This window comes from Pipra filicauda, unplaced genomic scaffold (assembly GCF_003945595.2).
Source record: "Pipra filicauda isolate LSUMZ 115617 unplaced genomic scaffold, ASM394559v2 scaffold47_size6085603_pilon, whole genome shotgun sequence".
Classification (NCBI taxonomy): domain Eukaryota; kingdom Metazoa; phylum Chordata; class Aves; order Passeriformes; family Pipridae; genus Pipra; species Pipra filicauda.
The window spans coordinates 4,544,962-4,561,052 of NW_024104620.1; the positions used below are offsets into that span (position 1 = coordinate 4,544,962).

At 43.5% G+C, this 16,091-nt stretch overlaps 2 protein-coding genes across 2 annotated transcripts in view; both read left to right on the forward strand.

The window, feature by feature from the left end:
* The first annotated feature begins 91 nt into the window (after positions 1-91).
* Positions 92-13,902, forward strand: TNFRSF1B (TNF receptor superfamily member 1B). Its single transcript, XM_027736420.2, has 10 exons — positions 92-145; positions 5,236-5,338; positions 6,393-6,521; positions 7,608-7,757; positions 8,647-8,740; positions 8,824-9,011; positions 9,651-9,725; positions 10,278-10,315; positions 10,829-11,093; positions 11,665-13,902. The coding sequence occupies exons 1-10, from the start codon at positions 92-94 to the stop codon at positions 11,946-11,948; spliced, it is 1,380 nt and encodes a 459-aa protein (XP_027592221.2). The 3' UTR covers positions 11,949-13,902.
* A 450-nt stretch (positions 13,903-14,352) lies between these two features.
* Positions 14,353-16,091, forward strand: part of VPS13D (vacuolar protein sorting 13 homolog D) — a 93,159-nt gene continuing 91,420 nt past the window's right edge. Inside the window, exon 1 of the mRNA XM_039386361.1 lies at positions 14,353-14,395. The gene's annotated coding sequence lies outside the window, so the exon portion shown is untranslated. The remainder of the gene's footprint in view (positions 14,396-16,091) is intronic.

Below are 16,091 nucleotides of genomic sequence, written 5' to 3' on the forward strand. Positions count from 1 at the left end.
GTGTGCGGGCCCTGGGCAGCACCGCGGGCACATCGCGGGGCCGCTCCCACCGCGGGGCCGCCCCGTCCCCGCCCCGCGCACTCCCGGCGCGATGTGGCCGCGCTGGGCGCTGCTCGTGGGGCTGCTCCGGACCGCGGGCGGGCGGGTGAGTGCGGGCCGGGGCTGTGCGGGGGGCTGCGGGGGTCTGCCCGCCGCTCCTGGGGCGCGGGGAGCGCTGCGGAGCGGGAGCGCCCCGGGCGGGACGCGAGAGGGCATCGCCTCAGGGAGATGCGCTCCCGGAGATGCGCCGCGGGCGGGCATCGTGTCCCTGTGGGGTGGGGGAGTCACCTGCCCGCCCCGTGTCACCTCTCTGCCCTTGTCACCTGTCCGCCCCTTGCCGTTTGTCCGCCCCTTGTCGCTTCTCTGCCCCGTGTCGCCTGTCTGCCCTCTGTCACCTGCCGGCCCCTTGTCACCCCTGGGCCCCGTGTCACCTTTGTAGCCCTTGTCACCCGTCTGTCACCCGTCTGTCCCCGCTTACACGGAACTCGCTGTGATCTCTACAGCAGCCTCAAGTCCCGCTCCTTTAAAGCTAACCCTGTTCCCCTTGGCTATGTCGTTGTTTTTCTTGGCTTCCCAAAGCAGCATCAAACCGTTTTTCCTGGATTTTCATTGGGAATAGGTTGGTTTTTCAGGCTTGTTTGAGTATTTGTAAAAATTGTGAGTGTCCTGGCAAGTGCAGGGTGTAAATCCATGCGCATTTGACACCGTTGTTCAAACAGGAAGAGCTTGTTGTGCTCTGTTGGTTCCCTAGAACTCTTCCTTATTTACTTAGAAAAGCCTTTTAATTTACAGTGCAGACCTGATGTGCTGCAGCTGGGACTGTTCTCTCATTCCAGCTGTGCCTGTTCTCTCTCATGTCCAGCTGTACCACTCTTGGGCAATGAGGGCTTGTAACTGCTTCAACCAAAGAGCTCCATGGGATCTGTGTGTCTTGGATTCTGTGCTTGCTGTACTGGTCTATCAGTAGCATTTTTCTGTCTGGTTTTAAAATGTCCGAGATTGTGAAGACTGATATGGAAATGCTACTGAGATGTTCCAGGTCGTTGTGTTTTCTTGGGATATTTGTGTTATCTACGTGTTTATTTAATCATAGGGATTTAGGCTTGATAAGGCAAAGGTTCAGTGAAACCAGGTGAGGATGTCAGAATGTGTATTGAGCCTGAAATTACACAGTGGTCTTTCAAAGAGTACTTGGTGCTATAGTAGGTTGACAACATATTAAAATAATTATTTTAACTGTTTCTTATTTTGATGATATTTTGAACCTTATTTACTGGACACTTTGCAGTGGGCAGGGTACAAAAGACGATGAAGAGAGTCTCAGAATTTAAGTGTAAAGTTCTGTCATGTTCCTTTCTGAACAAGGGGCTTCGACTCAAAAGGAATTAACTCTCACCCTAAACATGGCAAAACATGATGGAAATAATGAAGGAAATTTTCAGCATCTCTTTCTGCATTGTGACAAACCAGAGAAAAGTCTATATATAAAGTTAGAAAAACAGAGTAGCTTCAGAAGTACCACATCTGCCACAGAGCTGGAAAAAAACCCCTGTCTGTTATATCAATTTTAAGAAGTGATTTGTTATAGAAAACTTATTTTATTTTTGAGGGAGACAAATTGGCAAAGCAATAGTTCTTGAGTGACACTATTTCCTGTTTTTTCTCATTCAGCTGAAGTTCTCTGAACACTCCTGGCCTCACTCCCTGTGTCAGTCACAGGAACTGAACATTACTTTTACCATTTTGAACAACTGAGTCATCAGAGTTACTCAGAAATAGCCTGAATTTTTCAAACAGAAGAGCTGGTGAAATATCCATGTTTTCCCAAATAGACATATAATAAAGTTTGTCTTCCTACAACCTTTGACTGACTTCCATGATTTTTGCATGTTGGGAGTAGCTTCCATGTTCTGTGCAGCTTCTGCCTTCTCTTTTGGGAAGATGTTTTCATGTTGTGATGGTGGGTGGCAATGAAGTAGAATTTGCACAGAGACACTGTTTCCTCAGGGAAGGGGAATGTGGAGCTGTAAATCTCTACATGTGTGGTTGTACAAGGACTCATGCTTAATAGGAATAAAGTGCAATATAGGATGGGAGAATAATTCACATAATGGACCTGTATCTTAGAGATCTGTGCAGCTTTAAAAGAAACTTTATGGTGTGAGTATAGTTGGTGCAGCCTGAAACAGCTCCAGCTGATTTTGGTGAGATGCTGTTATCTGGTAACTAATCTTCCACAGAATTATTTTTGTTAATGACCAGTTTAAATATTTCAGACAGAATTGGGGTTTTTCCTGTCTCCAGCAGGTCTGGTAGCTCAGCAAAGGGTGTCTCTGTACCTCAGGTCCTTTCCATAGGAACAGACTTTTACGACAGAGGCCTCAGTGACTTCATTGTGGTTTCATGTGCGAAAAGAACGTTGTGCACAGATGTAGTTCCTCTTCAGACTCCTTTGATTGGCAGCTTCAGTTTGAAGCAGGCAAGGAGACCAATAAAAAGGTAGTTAGGATTAAAATATATGCTTGAATATCTTTGTTTAAATGGCCTTCTTGAGTGAAAATGAATGTTATGTGAATGGATATATATATATATATTCATCCATTATATTAACATGTTGTGTTTTTATTATTTAAGGTACTTAAGTTTAATTACACATGAAGTGCTCTTGGTGTGGTGACTGCTGTTAGCCTGCTCCTCTCCAGTGGGAAAGTAGGTCCCCTGTGTACTGGGTGTCTGTAGTGCAAATGGGAATGTGATTCAAACAGTGCAGGGACTCTGGAGAGTCTGGAGTCATTGCCTTTGCATGTGTAATTTCCTAGTTATTGCTTAGTGCACAGGCATTGCAAAAATCTGCCTGGTGAGTTGTGTAGTAAAAGACAGTCATAGTTTACCCATTGCTGTGCCAAAATGCATTGCTTAATTTGGTTGCTGTGCATAGAGCGAGACTAAATTTCATGTTAAAGAATGTTTGTGCCTCTGCTGCCAGATAGATGGGGCATTTTAATTCTAGTTGTACCTGTCAGATTAAATGTAAGTCTTCCAAAGTCTTCATTTTGTCAATATAAATCTCTTTAAGATCAGCTGCCATTAGACACGGCCACATAAGCTGAGAAGTTCCAAGGCTGTAATGCAAAACACGCAGCATCAGGTTGGTTTTCCTTCACACAATCTGCTTGTAGAACAGTAAAAACAGAGAGTAAAATGAGGACTTGGGAGAGAGACAAGCAGTAACAAAATGCAAAGATTGTGGAATGGAATCTGGCCGTCCACGCATCAGTTGTTCATCCCAAAGTAGCCAAGGGAACTACACAAATGTTGTATGGCCCAACCTGGACCTTAGGATTGGTGAGATGGCTCTAAAAAGTGTAGCCCAGAAATCCAGGGGAGTTTTATAACTAGTAAAGGGCCTGTACTTCCTCTGCCGGATTTGACAGCTTTGATTAAAAGCTGGGAGTAACTACTAAACAAATGAGTCATAAAACCAGTCACAAATCCCTTTTAGTTTCCCCTAATGTTCTTTGAGGACAGTTGGGAAGGATTGTCAATTGTAAAGCAGGGAGAGCAACAGCTCATCAGATAAAAGGTCAGAGAGATTGTATCAGACAGCAGAGAGATCCCTTCAAGCACAACTTCAGAGAGGCAGGTGTGAGCCCAGCAACCCACAGGTTTTTCTGTGTCTGCAGCCCACAGGGCAGGATTTACAACAGACAGTTCAGAGCACGAGATAAGAACTTTTTTTTTTTTTGCCTCATCAGCAGGATAACTTGTGATGTGGTTTAATGTACTTCTCCTTTTTTTTTTCCCCTGTGTCTGCTCTTGCAGTGAAGTTCTGTGTTTTAAAAAGGCTCTCAAGTGCTTGTTTTAATGAAGTTGATCACAGCGACTACAAAAATGGGATGACAACACTTGATCTTTCTTCTTTTAATAAACAATTTAAATGAAAAATATATTTGATGAGAGCAAAGCCCTTTTTTTCCTTCATCAGATTTTAGTGCCAGCTCACATTTGCAAACAGGGTGATTTGTCATTGCCCATCCTCAGATACCTAAACTCAAGAAGACTTTTCTCTGCCTTCACATTCTCAGGAAATGTTCTTTTTGACACTGACCATTAAGGAGATTGGAAAAATCCTGTTTCTGATCACAACTAGATAAGAGATAAAATATTTCACAAGCTGCATAAGAAAACACTGGATTCCCTTTAAGTGATTGTTGAGAATGGGAAGTGTTAGTCTGCTTTGTCTGTAATGGGAAGACACAATGGATAATTAACATGTGTTCCAGTAAGGAGGAAGGATATTTTCATTACCACCCTCCCAGGACCTTGTTCCTGTTTTGATTTCTCCTTTTAGCAGTGATTTCTCCAAATGTCTGTAGATTATACATGCAACAATCTCTTCAGACTGCACAAAGCTGAGCAGTGTCACATCATTTTTAAACAGCCCCTTGCTGCTGATCTAGCAGGAAACTCCTACACTTGTCCTACCTAACAGGAGCCTTTTTCCTTTGAGGAATGTGTTTTTCCCTTTGAAAACAGTTAGCAATTATCAAATATTGTGACATTTGTTCACTGAAGTCACTGAGCTGTGCCGATCAGCGTGAGCTGTAGGCACCCTGTATTTCATGACTGTTCCTCCTGCATTTGACCTGCATTTTTGCCACTTTTTCACAAGCAGCAGTGCAGTTTTTGCAGACATCATTTTCAAAACATCAGGGCCTTTCTCATTCACTAAGTATCTGGGAAGATTAGAGCCTTTCTCCTTTCCTTTGGTGAAACAGGTCATTTTTAACACAGCCCACTTGGCAGAAAATGCTTCTCCCACAAACCCACAGGCAAGAATTTGGGATTCGCTGGTGTTGGTTGAGTGATGGCAGCTGAGGACAAAGCTCCCAGCCCTTAGGTTTGGGGGATGCAGTAGTGAGTGGGTGTGATGCCAATCCCATTGCACTCTTTTGAACATAAAACCTGGAGAAATCACTTTGTTCTTTGTGACAGATCTTTGAAAAACAGAGGAGCCTCAAAATGGTCTCATAAGCTGCGTGTTCTCCTGCATCTGCTGTGTTCTGTTTCATCAGGGCTCCATCAGTGCCCTGGTGAGGAAGGGGGTTGTAATTGCACTGGGTTTTAAGTATTTCTCTCTCTAATTCAGGGTCAGAATGGACTTGTGACTCATGATTTCCCATTAATTTCTCCTAGGATTATTCATTGCCTTATACACCACAGTTTGCACAGTGCAAAGATCCCAGCACTGAATTCTATTTTGAAGAACTTAATAAATGCTGCAGCCTGTGCCCTCCAGGTGGGTTCCAGTTCAAACTTTATGCAGCCAAATTCTGTCAATTTTCTTTGATTTTTTTTTGATGTTGTAATGCATTCTGGCTGTCTGCTCTGAGCTGTCATGTCTTATACTCCAGGGGTAATTACTGGTGATCTGTAGTTAGCTAAACTTTTCATCTGCAGAAGGGTGGGCTTTTGGGTTGGGTTTTTTTGGAGGTAGTAATACTATTTGAATATTTATTAATAGAGGTTTTGAAACAAGTTTTAACTATGTTATTACGTAAGACACAGCAAGAAACTACCTTTTTTTTCATCATTACATGCTGAGCAAAGGAAATTTGTCGCCATAAATGCTGAGTTTCTGTCAGATCCAGAAGTACAAACAGGAAATCAGTATTTGCTGAAGCGGCTGCAGTTGCTTGAATTAACTGACATTATCTAGAAATGTCTGTCAAACTTCCTTTGTTAAAAACATGATGGATGGAAGGTGGTAATTCATACATGAAACCTTTTCCTGTTGTTTTATGTACTGTTCAGCACTACATCAGCCTAAATCATTAGCAGGATGTAGGATGCAGGATTTTAAGCTTCAGGTAAGTACATGGAAAAACAAAGTCTTTGGAAATAATTCATGTGGCTCATCTCCAGAGCCTCTTCTTTTGAAACACAGATTCTTCAGGCAGCTCCACAGATTTTTTCAGTGTTAATCCTGCTTTCTGAGTATGTTTTCCAGGATATTTCTGTAGAGGATATGAGGCACTGGCTTTTATATTCCTTCTCATTTCACAAGATAGGGAAATAGCAACTGAGATGTTTTCCTTTGTACTGTGGGAGCTGCATCTGAGGATATGCTGAGGGGTTTTCTTTAGGATTGGGGCTGCCTTGTTTTGAATGTGGCTGGAATTCACTGAACTGAACGTAGGAAAAGGGGTCAAATATGATAAACATAAATCAGAGTTAAATCTGATAGTGCCAGTGAAGGGAAAGGGTTCTACAGCTGAAAATGAACCTTACCTTAAGCAATTCCAGTGAGATGCTTTCTCTGTTTTGGTTTCATTTATTTTTTTTTTTAATAGGTCAATACAAGACAGAGAGCTGCAGTCACACTGTGGACACCAAGTGCAAGCCCTGCAGACCCAACACCTACACAGCCATCTGGAATTGGTCCCCACAGTGCTTTGCCTGCTCACCACCCTGCAGGAAAGGTAGGCCTGGATTAGTAAAGAGCCACTTGTGACTTTAACAGCCTCCTCAAAGACTAGGCTTGGTTTAACCCAGTCGGTTCTCCTGGCAGGTTTTGTCTATCACTTGTATATCCTCATGCTTTTGGTAAGATTTGGGGATAAGAATCAAGGACAATTCTTGCAGGGGGCCCTGTCCCTTTTTCCTTCTAAGTCCTAAAAAGGGGACACTAACCTTATATTCTCAGAAACTTGGGCACTGCATCACTAAAATAGTTCCAATAGAATGAGTTCCTGCTTATAATGTCTGGTCAAGAGATCTTGAGACCTGGCATGCACAGGGGTAAATGGATAATTGCATTTCCAGTGTCCAGTTATTTCTTGACTCGTCTGCTGAAGTGACAACAGCAAACACCAGCTGTGATATTCCTGTGTTGTTTTTATTTCTGGTTCTGGTCATTGAAGCAGCTTAGATAAGGCAGTACATTGTACCAACATCTGTACACTGGGCTGATAGATCACATCATGAACAGACTCAGTCATGCTGTTCTCCACCATTTCTAAGGGAAACTGGTGTCAAAAATTACCTACTTGACTCACTGACAAGTAAGTTTTAGGGATACAGTCTAAGCTGTTCAAAGGATCTTTAGTCTCATCTAAACAGATAATCTTACAAAGCTGGTTAATTACAGTATGAAAATGTGTGTAGTAAAGTCTCCAAACACTTTAATACAGTTGCATGATGTGCTCAGGCTGCAAATCTCAGTTGTGGCCCCCAGGTACTGCAGTGATGAACACAGGCAACACAAATGTGCATATTTGGGGTTATGATAAAATATAACACAGCTGCAGGTGCAGAGTTTTAAGGTGCATTCTACAAATGCAAATTCTTCCTTGCCAAGAGAGAGAAAGAGAGAGGAAACTCTTCTGACAAGGTAGACATTGGAGCATATTGACATAACTGGTTTATGATGCTAAACTAGCCCAAAGCTGCAAAATTACCTTCAGCTTGTGGTATGTGAACAACATCTCATATTCACCCAAAACGTTGTAGGCTGTGATTTGGAATGTTGGTAATAACATCTTGCTTTATTCTTGTTTTAAAAAAAGGGCTTGTGGAGAATCAAACATGCACTCAGTCCCAGGACAGGATCTGTAGCTGCCCACCCCACAAGTACTGCGTTTCCAAAATAGAGGAGTACTGCAGAATGTGCAGAGTGCATAAAAAATGTGGCAGAGGGTACCGAGTTTCCAGAAGAGGTAATTTAATTTTGAACACTCTGCTTACTGAACTCTTACTCCACCCTAATTCCCTACAATTAGACACTCTTTTTAGTGGTTTTTTTTACATTCTTAGCAGGTAGGCACTAACCAGAGTGACAATATTCTCCAGAGGTACATCCAAGGGGATAACATGTTGCAGTCTTTTACTGCCATATATCATAGAGTTCCTAATTCAACTTAATCTTCCTTTGTTTTGCTCTACTGTGATTTATTCTGCAGAAGTGACTGAGGTTCAAGACCACTTAATTCCTCCTTAAATCCTTGAAACACAGTGCTTCAGGTGGAGTTTTGGGTACAGTGAATAATGATGACTCCATGTTGTCCTGCAGAATTGACCTGGTTTTATTAGCTGATGGAGATCACCACTCTGATAATGTACAGTAAATAATGATGACTCCATGTTGTCCTGCAGAATTGACCTGGTTTTATTAGCTGATGGAGATTACCACTCTGATAATATATCTGTCTCAAGATGATAAATAATATTCAAAAATTCAAAACAGTAAATATTTTTAAGAAATCAGGGATCATTTGAGAAGATGCAGAACTCCAACAGCAGGGGGTCAGTCTGTCAGGGACTAGTGAAAAAGCTCAGCTTTGTCTGCAGCACCACATTTGAATTACTGGTGGGGTTTTAGACTTTGAAAAAGATTGAACATCAGAGGCACCAAACCAACAGCTGATTAATTTTCTGAAGTGTGTTTGGGTTGGGTGCTTTAAGTGAATCTCTCCTGTGACAGTTCCAGGCTGTATTTTATGCACTGCCTCTGTAGCACTTCCAGGATCTACACAGACCTTGGTTATTCATTCTCTGGTCTCTCTGGTTTCTCACCAGACTAACTGGAGTTTTCCTCTTTGTTTGAAGGGACAGACAGCGCAGACACAGAGTGCAAACCTTGTCCTCCTGGCACTTTCTCCCCTGAGGAATCCTACGACACCAGCTGCACACCCCACACAGTGTAAGCCACTGTGTCCCCCACAGCAGCCTTGCCTGTGCACAGGGTTTGCTGCCTTTCCCACCTTCTTTTTCTGTTTCTTGCAGTTGTAAATCAGTGGCTGTTCCTGGGAACAGCAGGAATGACACCGTTTGCAGCGACTCAGGAACAGCCACAGTTCTACCTCACACCATCCTGAACCTGCTCCTGACCCAAAGCTCAGCTCCCCACAGACCTGAAATAATAACTCGACCCATCATGTTAAACTCTGTGCCTGACCTGTCTCCCACCATTGGTGAGCTTTAACTCATTTAAGGTCAATTTTGTCTGCCCAGGAACCAAGTTTATATTAAGTTCTCAGTTTCTTTGTAAAACCAATTACCTGTACCCAAACAGAACCTCAGAAGAGCTGAATTAATTCAATATGACACTGCTTGTTGTGAGTTGCATTTTTACCTTTGCATCTGCACTACCCCCATGTGTTCTACAGCCCTTGGAATTCTGGAAATGTTTCTAAAAATCCCCAAACTAGTTAAAAGAAGGCATTTCCTGAGAATTGCTGCTGTAGCTGGTAGAAAAGGTTGTATCTTAGACTCTGGGCTGAGGCAAACCTGACTTGATAAACCTCCTGGTGAGAGGTCTTTGGAGCCTTCTGGCAGCCTTTCCCCAGACAGGATTCTCAAGTGGAGGAGTGTTCTCTCCTGTTCACAGCCCATCCAGAAGACAGAGATGTTTAGGAGCATTCCAGGCTGCCTGGCCTGTATTTAACAAATTCTTGTATCTGACCATAGAGGCGTCAAATGTGAATGTCACACACCTGATATTTGTGAATATCAGGTACCCATGGACAGAAGCTACAAGACTACCTTTTTCTAATTCGATCCTTTGTCAGATCAACTTGCTAAATAGATCCTCTTTTTTTATTTATTTTCAGGAGCAGTAGCAGGACCATTGTTACTGGTCGTGATAATTGCTATTCTGGGTTATTGCTTAGTCTCTAACAAAAAAGGTAAGACTCATGAAGTGAAAACAAGCAAATCTGTAAACACTGGAAAAAGTGTCACCTTGTTTCCCACTAATCTGAGCCTGGTGGTTGACTGAAGTTAATGCCTCAGAAGATGCCAGCTCTCTTCAAACCTGTCTTGTTCCTCAGATTTTAGATAATTGTCTAAAGACACAACACCCTCATGGAGTTGGACAAGTGTGCAACAGTTGTGCTTCTGCTGGAGCTTGTTAAATATGTTGTGCTTCATTTAAATATTAGATATGATCAGGTGTTCTCATTAAACCGACATGACTGTAGTGTATGGCCATCAATACCTTTCCTCATTGACACTATGCTATAAAAATTAGGAATTCATTGCAGAGGCTCCTCTTTGCTTGCTGGCTAAATTTAAGTCACCTTCCAAGATTAATATAATACAGCTTTCAGTATTTTCAAGCTGTGTGTAAATGTACATTAGGAGTTTATTCTGGGATCAGGGGATATCACTCAGACTAGTTCAGAGTGCAGCTTTTGCAGCAGATTTGGGTGCTCATGAATGTCTTTGCTCACTTGCAGCCCCTGTGTTCTCTGCACCAGCTACAGAGGCAGATTTGGTGAGTGCCACCATCCTTTCCATCTCTTCCACCTCTTTAAAAATTGTACAGAAATCATGCAGTCTTATTTAATTTTAAGTAATAAAAAACTGCACAGCAGAAAGACAACTGGAGTGAGAATGGGATGGTTTGGTCCCCAGGCCAGGTGTAAAATGCACTTTACATAGCCCACATAATACACTCTCCTCACTTTATTAGCAGTAAAACACAGATGGGGGCAGAAAACCAGATTTTAGAGCCTTTGTTCTCTAGATAATCAGTGTGGTGCTGTGGGTGCCTTCAGGAGACAAGTTCATTTTGTTGAACCCCTAATGAGCTGATATGAATTTAGTTAAAGTCATCACTATGCAGATAGAAATTACCATAGAATGGCTTGGGTTTGAAGAGACCTTAAACTCATCTAGTTCCAAACATCAGTGGTTTCTTTAGCTGCCTAAGGACTGACCAGTTCTCTGTTAGTATGTTGGGGTTTTTTAAATACTAATTTTTTGCATTTCTCTGCAAATGTTCCAGCCTTTTCCCCTCACAGAAAAACAGTGTGACAAAAAAGTGAGAGAGACAGGATTGCAGAACTCCAGCAACTCTGAACAGGAGGAACAGCATCTCTTGGGAACTTCTGGGTCCAGCAGTGGCAACCTGAATAATCCAACTGCAAGAGTCAGCGTAGAAAGTAAAAAAAATGATGAAAAGAGAAAACCAGAAGGATTTCAGCAGCAACATCCACCTGCAGAAAGTTCTAAACTCCACAGCGGAGACAGACACAGCTCTGCGAGTTCAGGTAGGAATGGTTCAGAATGATCCAGAACCCCTTGAAATTTGTTTACCAATTATGAGCCTTTTTAGCAGTTTAAATGGCAGGATAAAACATGAGACCCCTGTTGAGCAGAGAGGAAAATTTAGTAACTTTTGAAAAGAAAAAGTGGTTGTTTTAAGCTGTCACCCTGAGACAGTAGAGAGGTGGTGGTTCGGTGAAGTAACAGGTATTTGTGGGGCAGGGGATCAGGTGGTCAGCACTCACCTGTGAGTGGCAGTAGGAGCCAAAGGGAGCAGTAAGAAAACATTGTCAAAACCATCTGAAATGGCAACAGATGGGCAGGGAATTGTTTGTGATCCAGGGCTCTGCCTTGATTTTTGTAGCCTTTTTATTTCTGAGGTGATGTGGATTTTATGGCACCATAAAAACCCACCAAAATTTACAGAACCAAATCCACCAGCTTGACCAAACTAAGGGAAGCAAGAGGATATTTAGTATCTATCTTAACTATGAGTCAAAGAAGTGGACAAAGAATCCAGAACCCGTTCTGGGTTTCATTTTTCCATGTTTAATGTGTTTTCTGTTTATTTGACAGAACATTCTGGTAACGGAGGAACGCAGGTGAATGTGACTTGTATTGTCAAAGTCTGTAGCCCAGACTGCAGTTCCCAGTGCCCAGAGCAGATGGATTATGGAAACACTCCCTCTTATTCCCCAACAGGGGAAGAAACTCCCCTTTCAAAAGAAGAAAATCCCTCGAAAAGTGAAACTGAAGTTCACATCTCGGTGGAAAATGAGGACAATTTACTTCAAGAGTTACTTCCAGAAGAAAAGAAGGTTCCTCTGGGTATTCAAGATGCTGGGATGAAAACCAGTTAGAGGAAATTACAGATCATACACTGACTGACTGATAAAATTAATCATTTTCTAATGTCTTATAAAACAAATGTTATGGCAAATGTAGCATTCCTGCAGAGACTTGAAATCTCAGACAAATACAGACCCTGATGCTTTAGAGGTTTTTAAGCTTTGAGAGCTGAAGGAAGATCTTTGCAGTTTAAAAATTTGAATGCTTTTTCTTTTAAATTGAATGGCCAATTCTTCCCTTTCTTCTTTGATACCCTAGAAAGACCTTTACCAGGTTGGAAAAGGAACATTTTTCTAATTGTATGCCATTAATTTTCCACCTGAGACTTCTTGTCATGATAATTTGGGTTCAGGTGTCCAGAACATTCCTGTGACCAGCACTTCCAAGGGACTGGAGTTAAATTATCATTCAGTCAATGCTCAGGAATTATCCATTTGAATTCAATTTTAAAACTATTGCATTCCATTTCCCAAACCAGATCTTCATGGACATATTTCCCCTCATCCTCCTGGATATTTCTTTTATTATTACAGTTTGCCTTTGCTCATTATCAGACCAAATTTCTCCAGTATAAGTACACACAGGATATCAAGAAGTGAAATCTTTTACACGAGCTTTTTTTACTAAATTACAACTATTATGTCTAAACAACAGAATTTCATTGCCTGTACATAGTTCATTTTGTTTTAGAAGAGAAAAATGAGATTGAACAGTTGTTTTGGAGTAGAAGTAAGTTCCTTTTACTGACAGCTCTAGAGTGTGTCACCTTGTGTCCTGGCTGATGTAACATGTTCCCTGATCGATTCTGACCTCATTGTTGAGCTTAACCATAAACCCAAAATATTTTCCCTGTGTTCCAGTGAATATTAGAGCAGATCCATGTGATTATCTTTCCAAACATCTCCTGCCTGCTGCCCTCAGGAAAAGGCCTCTCAAAGATGGCACAGCATCATCTGTGATAAATGGCATTGACTCAAACCTCAGAACCTGAAAATCCTGTTCCACTTCACTGCCTGCTGACGCTGAAGCTCCAACCACCTCTGGCAGAAAACTACTGGGGCTTCTTCTTGAATCAGGTCTTGGGGTTTGGAAGCCAGTCTTTAGGAACCCACTTCCCATAATTATATTTTACAGCCTGTGACTTAACTGACAATTGTGGTGGCTGTGTTCAACCAGGATGTGCAGCCCAGTGTCTGAGTCACACCACAGCGAAGTCATCCAGTGGGCACAAATCTTATCTTTTATGCCATAAACCCACTGCTGGACTGGAGGATCCCTGTGCTTCCAACTGAACTGTCTTATTCTACCTCAGAAATTAAACACAGTGGTTATTTCTGAGGCCTTAGACTGAAAAGGGATGTCTGGGAATATAATTTTTTCTACTGCTACAGAGGAGAATTCGGGTTTGGAAAATACGAATTTTAAACTTCCACAAAAATTACAAATTTTAAACTCCCACTAAAGCTCTGAGGTTACTCGGTTCTGGAACTGAGAACGCACAAACAGGTCTATAGTTCTGCTATGAGAAAACCTTTTACAACTTTTACAGCTGTATCTTAAACTTGCACTTGAAGGTAATTTTCAGGGAAGACTTTCAAAATGGGCACGCTCAAATTATTAACAAAACTGAAGGATTTAGGCAAGAAAATAAACTTATTTTATCCAGCACTTTGAACCTCTTGCACTGTGGTATTTTCAGCACAATTTTTTGTTGGCTCCCAATATTGGGGCCACGTTGAAGCACCAGAGGAAGATTTTTGTTTTAAAAACATTAAAAAGGAGGATCCTGTTACAGCGGTTAATTTACAGGGTTTCCAAATTAAGGAGCTGCTTGACAGAAGGAAAATTATGCTTAAGTGGGGAAAAATGAGCTTGAATTTGCTTATAAAATGTAAAAAGACTCCAAATGCAAAACTATGAATTTTTATACATATGTGTATTTTCAAGTTTTCTGAGCTCTTTATTAAACACAACTGTATTTTATTAGTATTCAAATAATGAAATATTGTGATGGTATTTTACTCAGAAGCAATGGTGAGCCTTGCAGGCAAACGCCTCAAAGGTTTTGAAAATTATTTGTGTTTAAACAACAGCCGGTCCTGCCTATGTGGACTTAAAACGAGCCGCGTGGAGACGAACTTGCCTCAGTTTGGGTAAGAAAGATTAAAAAAAGCCCAGTGATTCTAGTTAACACCCATTTCTGGTGCCGGTAGAAATGACATTTGACACTTTTCAGCCCCAAACCTCGCTGTTTACAGCCCATTTTCCCGCGCGGCGCCGTGAGGGGGGGCCCGGCCCCGCCCAGCAGGGGGCGGTGCCGAGCCCCGCCCCCGTTACCGGGCCCCGCCCTCAGGGGGGGCGTTCCCGGCGCCCCAATCGATCGCTCGGCGCTCCCGCACCCCGGGCGCGCCCCCGCGACCGCCCGGCGCGTGCCCGCCGCCCCCCGCCCGCAGCGCAGGTGGGTCCGGGGGTCCCGGGGAGACGGGGGAGGGAACGGGGAGACCGAAGGGGGGGACACGGAGAGGGCACGGGAGACCCCCCCCGAGCGCCGCTGCCCCTTCCCTCCTGCGTCAGCCGCCGCTCCCGGCCCGGGGCGCCCCTCCCTGCCGCACGCCCCGCCCCAGCCGGAGGAGGGTGGGCGAGGGGCGGCCGCGCCGGGTCCCGGCCCCGCGCCCACCGCGGGGCAGCGCTGGGGCAGGGCCGGGGGGGGGCTCAGCGGCGTGGCGTGGCCTGGAGGCGGGGGGGGTCCCTCAGGGCCTCCCCCACGGCCGGGGCCGTTCGCCGCCTCAGGGGTCCCTCCGGCGGGGACACCGCGGGGTCCCTCGGGCTCCCCGGGGCAAGGTGACCTTTGGCTTCCTCGTGGCACGCGGGGCTGCCCCGGGGTGCCCGGCACTGCCCCGGGGTGCCCGGCACTGCCCCGGGGTGCCCGGCACTGCCCCGGGGGTGCTGCCCGCCCGGGGTGAAGGCGCTTTCTGGCACTGCCCCCGTTCCCCCCGCCCTTCCTGCTGCTCCCCCGGGGTTGGAAATCGCTGCTTTTCCCGGCGAAAAGGAGCCCCAGCTGAGCCACGGCCTGGTTTGGGCTTTGGTCCCTGTTGTACTCCGTGTGCGTGTGTGTTGAGGAAACTAAAACAGTCACAGAAAAGAAATGTCTTGCTTTTCTCCGCCGGTGGCACAGCAGTGCCATTTTTAACCGCGTTAAAAATGTAAAAGCCTTAAAACATTTGGAAGATTCCTATATGGTTAGTTGTGTCCCACGAGTTAAGGTTAAGGAGATAATTTACTTTATTTACAGCTTTTAGGATAACTTCAGGCATGGAACTGTTCATGCACTGGAGGATTTCAGCCCCTGGATGCTGATCTCAGTGTTCCTTCAACATCTTTCCTCTGCTTTGGCTCCAAACACTTGTAGATTTCTTTTTTATTGACTTCTTTTTTTTAGTGGCAATATGATAAGTATTTGCTTTTGTTTTGTCTTCAGCTTTCTTGTCACTTTTATTAGAATAAAAACCTTTTATTGGAATTAAAAATATAAGCTTGTGGCCCAAGAGTAAGAATGCTCAGACTTTATTATGTGGAATAATACTACTGTGTTTGAAAACTGTTGAGAAATGTTACAAAGATAAAAATGTCAAACACATATAAATGAAGCTGTGACATAGTCAAAATCAAACTTCCCTGTGCTGTTTTCTGTTTCACTTTGCAGGACAGCATGGTTTCACTTTCAGCCCTTAGAAAAAGCCTTTCATTGTTTGCTTAGTTCTGGTTATTTTATTTAGTTCTTAGTTAAATGTTTTCACTGGCTTTTTAAAAAAGAAATAAGGGCTTAAATGGGGGTGCCTAAAATCGAGCCAACCTCCTCATGGGAAAACTTTAAATCCTAATATGAAATTTAAAATGTGACTCTTGAAGTTGTCGTTTCCTCCTATTGCCTAATGTAAATAAATTATGTATCTTGCTTCTCTGCTCTGTAAAACTCTGTGGTTTAGTGAGGTCTGGGGGATTGAGAGAGTTTTTTAAGCACAAAATTGGTACATTTACTCCATTCTAACCCCAAGAAATGGCCTGCATGCTTTTTTCCTCACTGTGCCAAGCTCCATCCTGCCCTTGTGGAAGCTCATAGCACTTTTGCAATTCACTGGTTAAAAACTTGGGCA

Bases quoted from the DNA above. Each gene is read 5' to 3' on its own strand.
- TNFRSF1B (XM_027736420.2), top strand. From the start codon at position 92: ATGTGGCCGCGCTGGGCGCTGCTCGTGGGGCTGCTCCGGACCGCGGGC. The intron at 7,758-8,646 runs GTAATTTAATTT...CTTTGTTTGAAG, and splicing joins GTACCGAGTTTCCAGAAGAG to GGACAGACAGCGCAGACACA. The intron at 9,726-10,277 runs GTAAGACTCATG...GCTCACTTGCAG, and splicing joins CTTAGTCTCTAACAAAAAAG to CCCCTGTGTTCTCTGCACCA.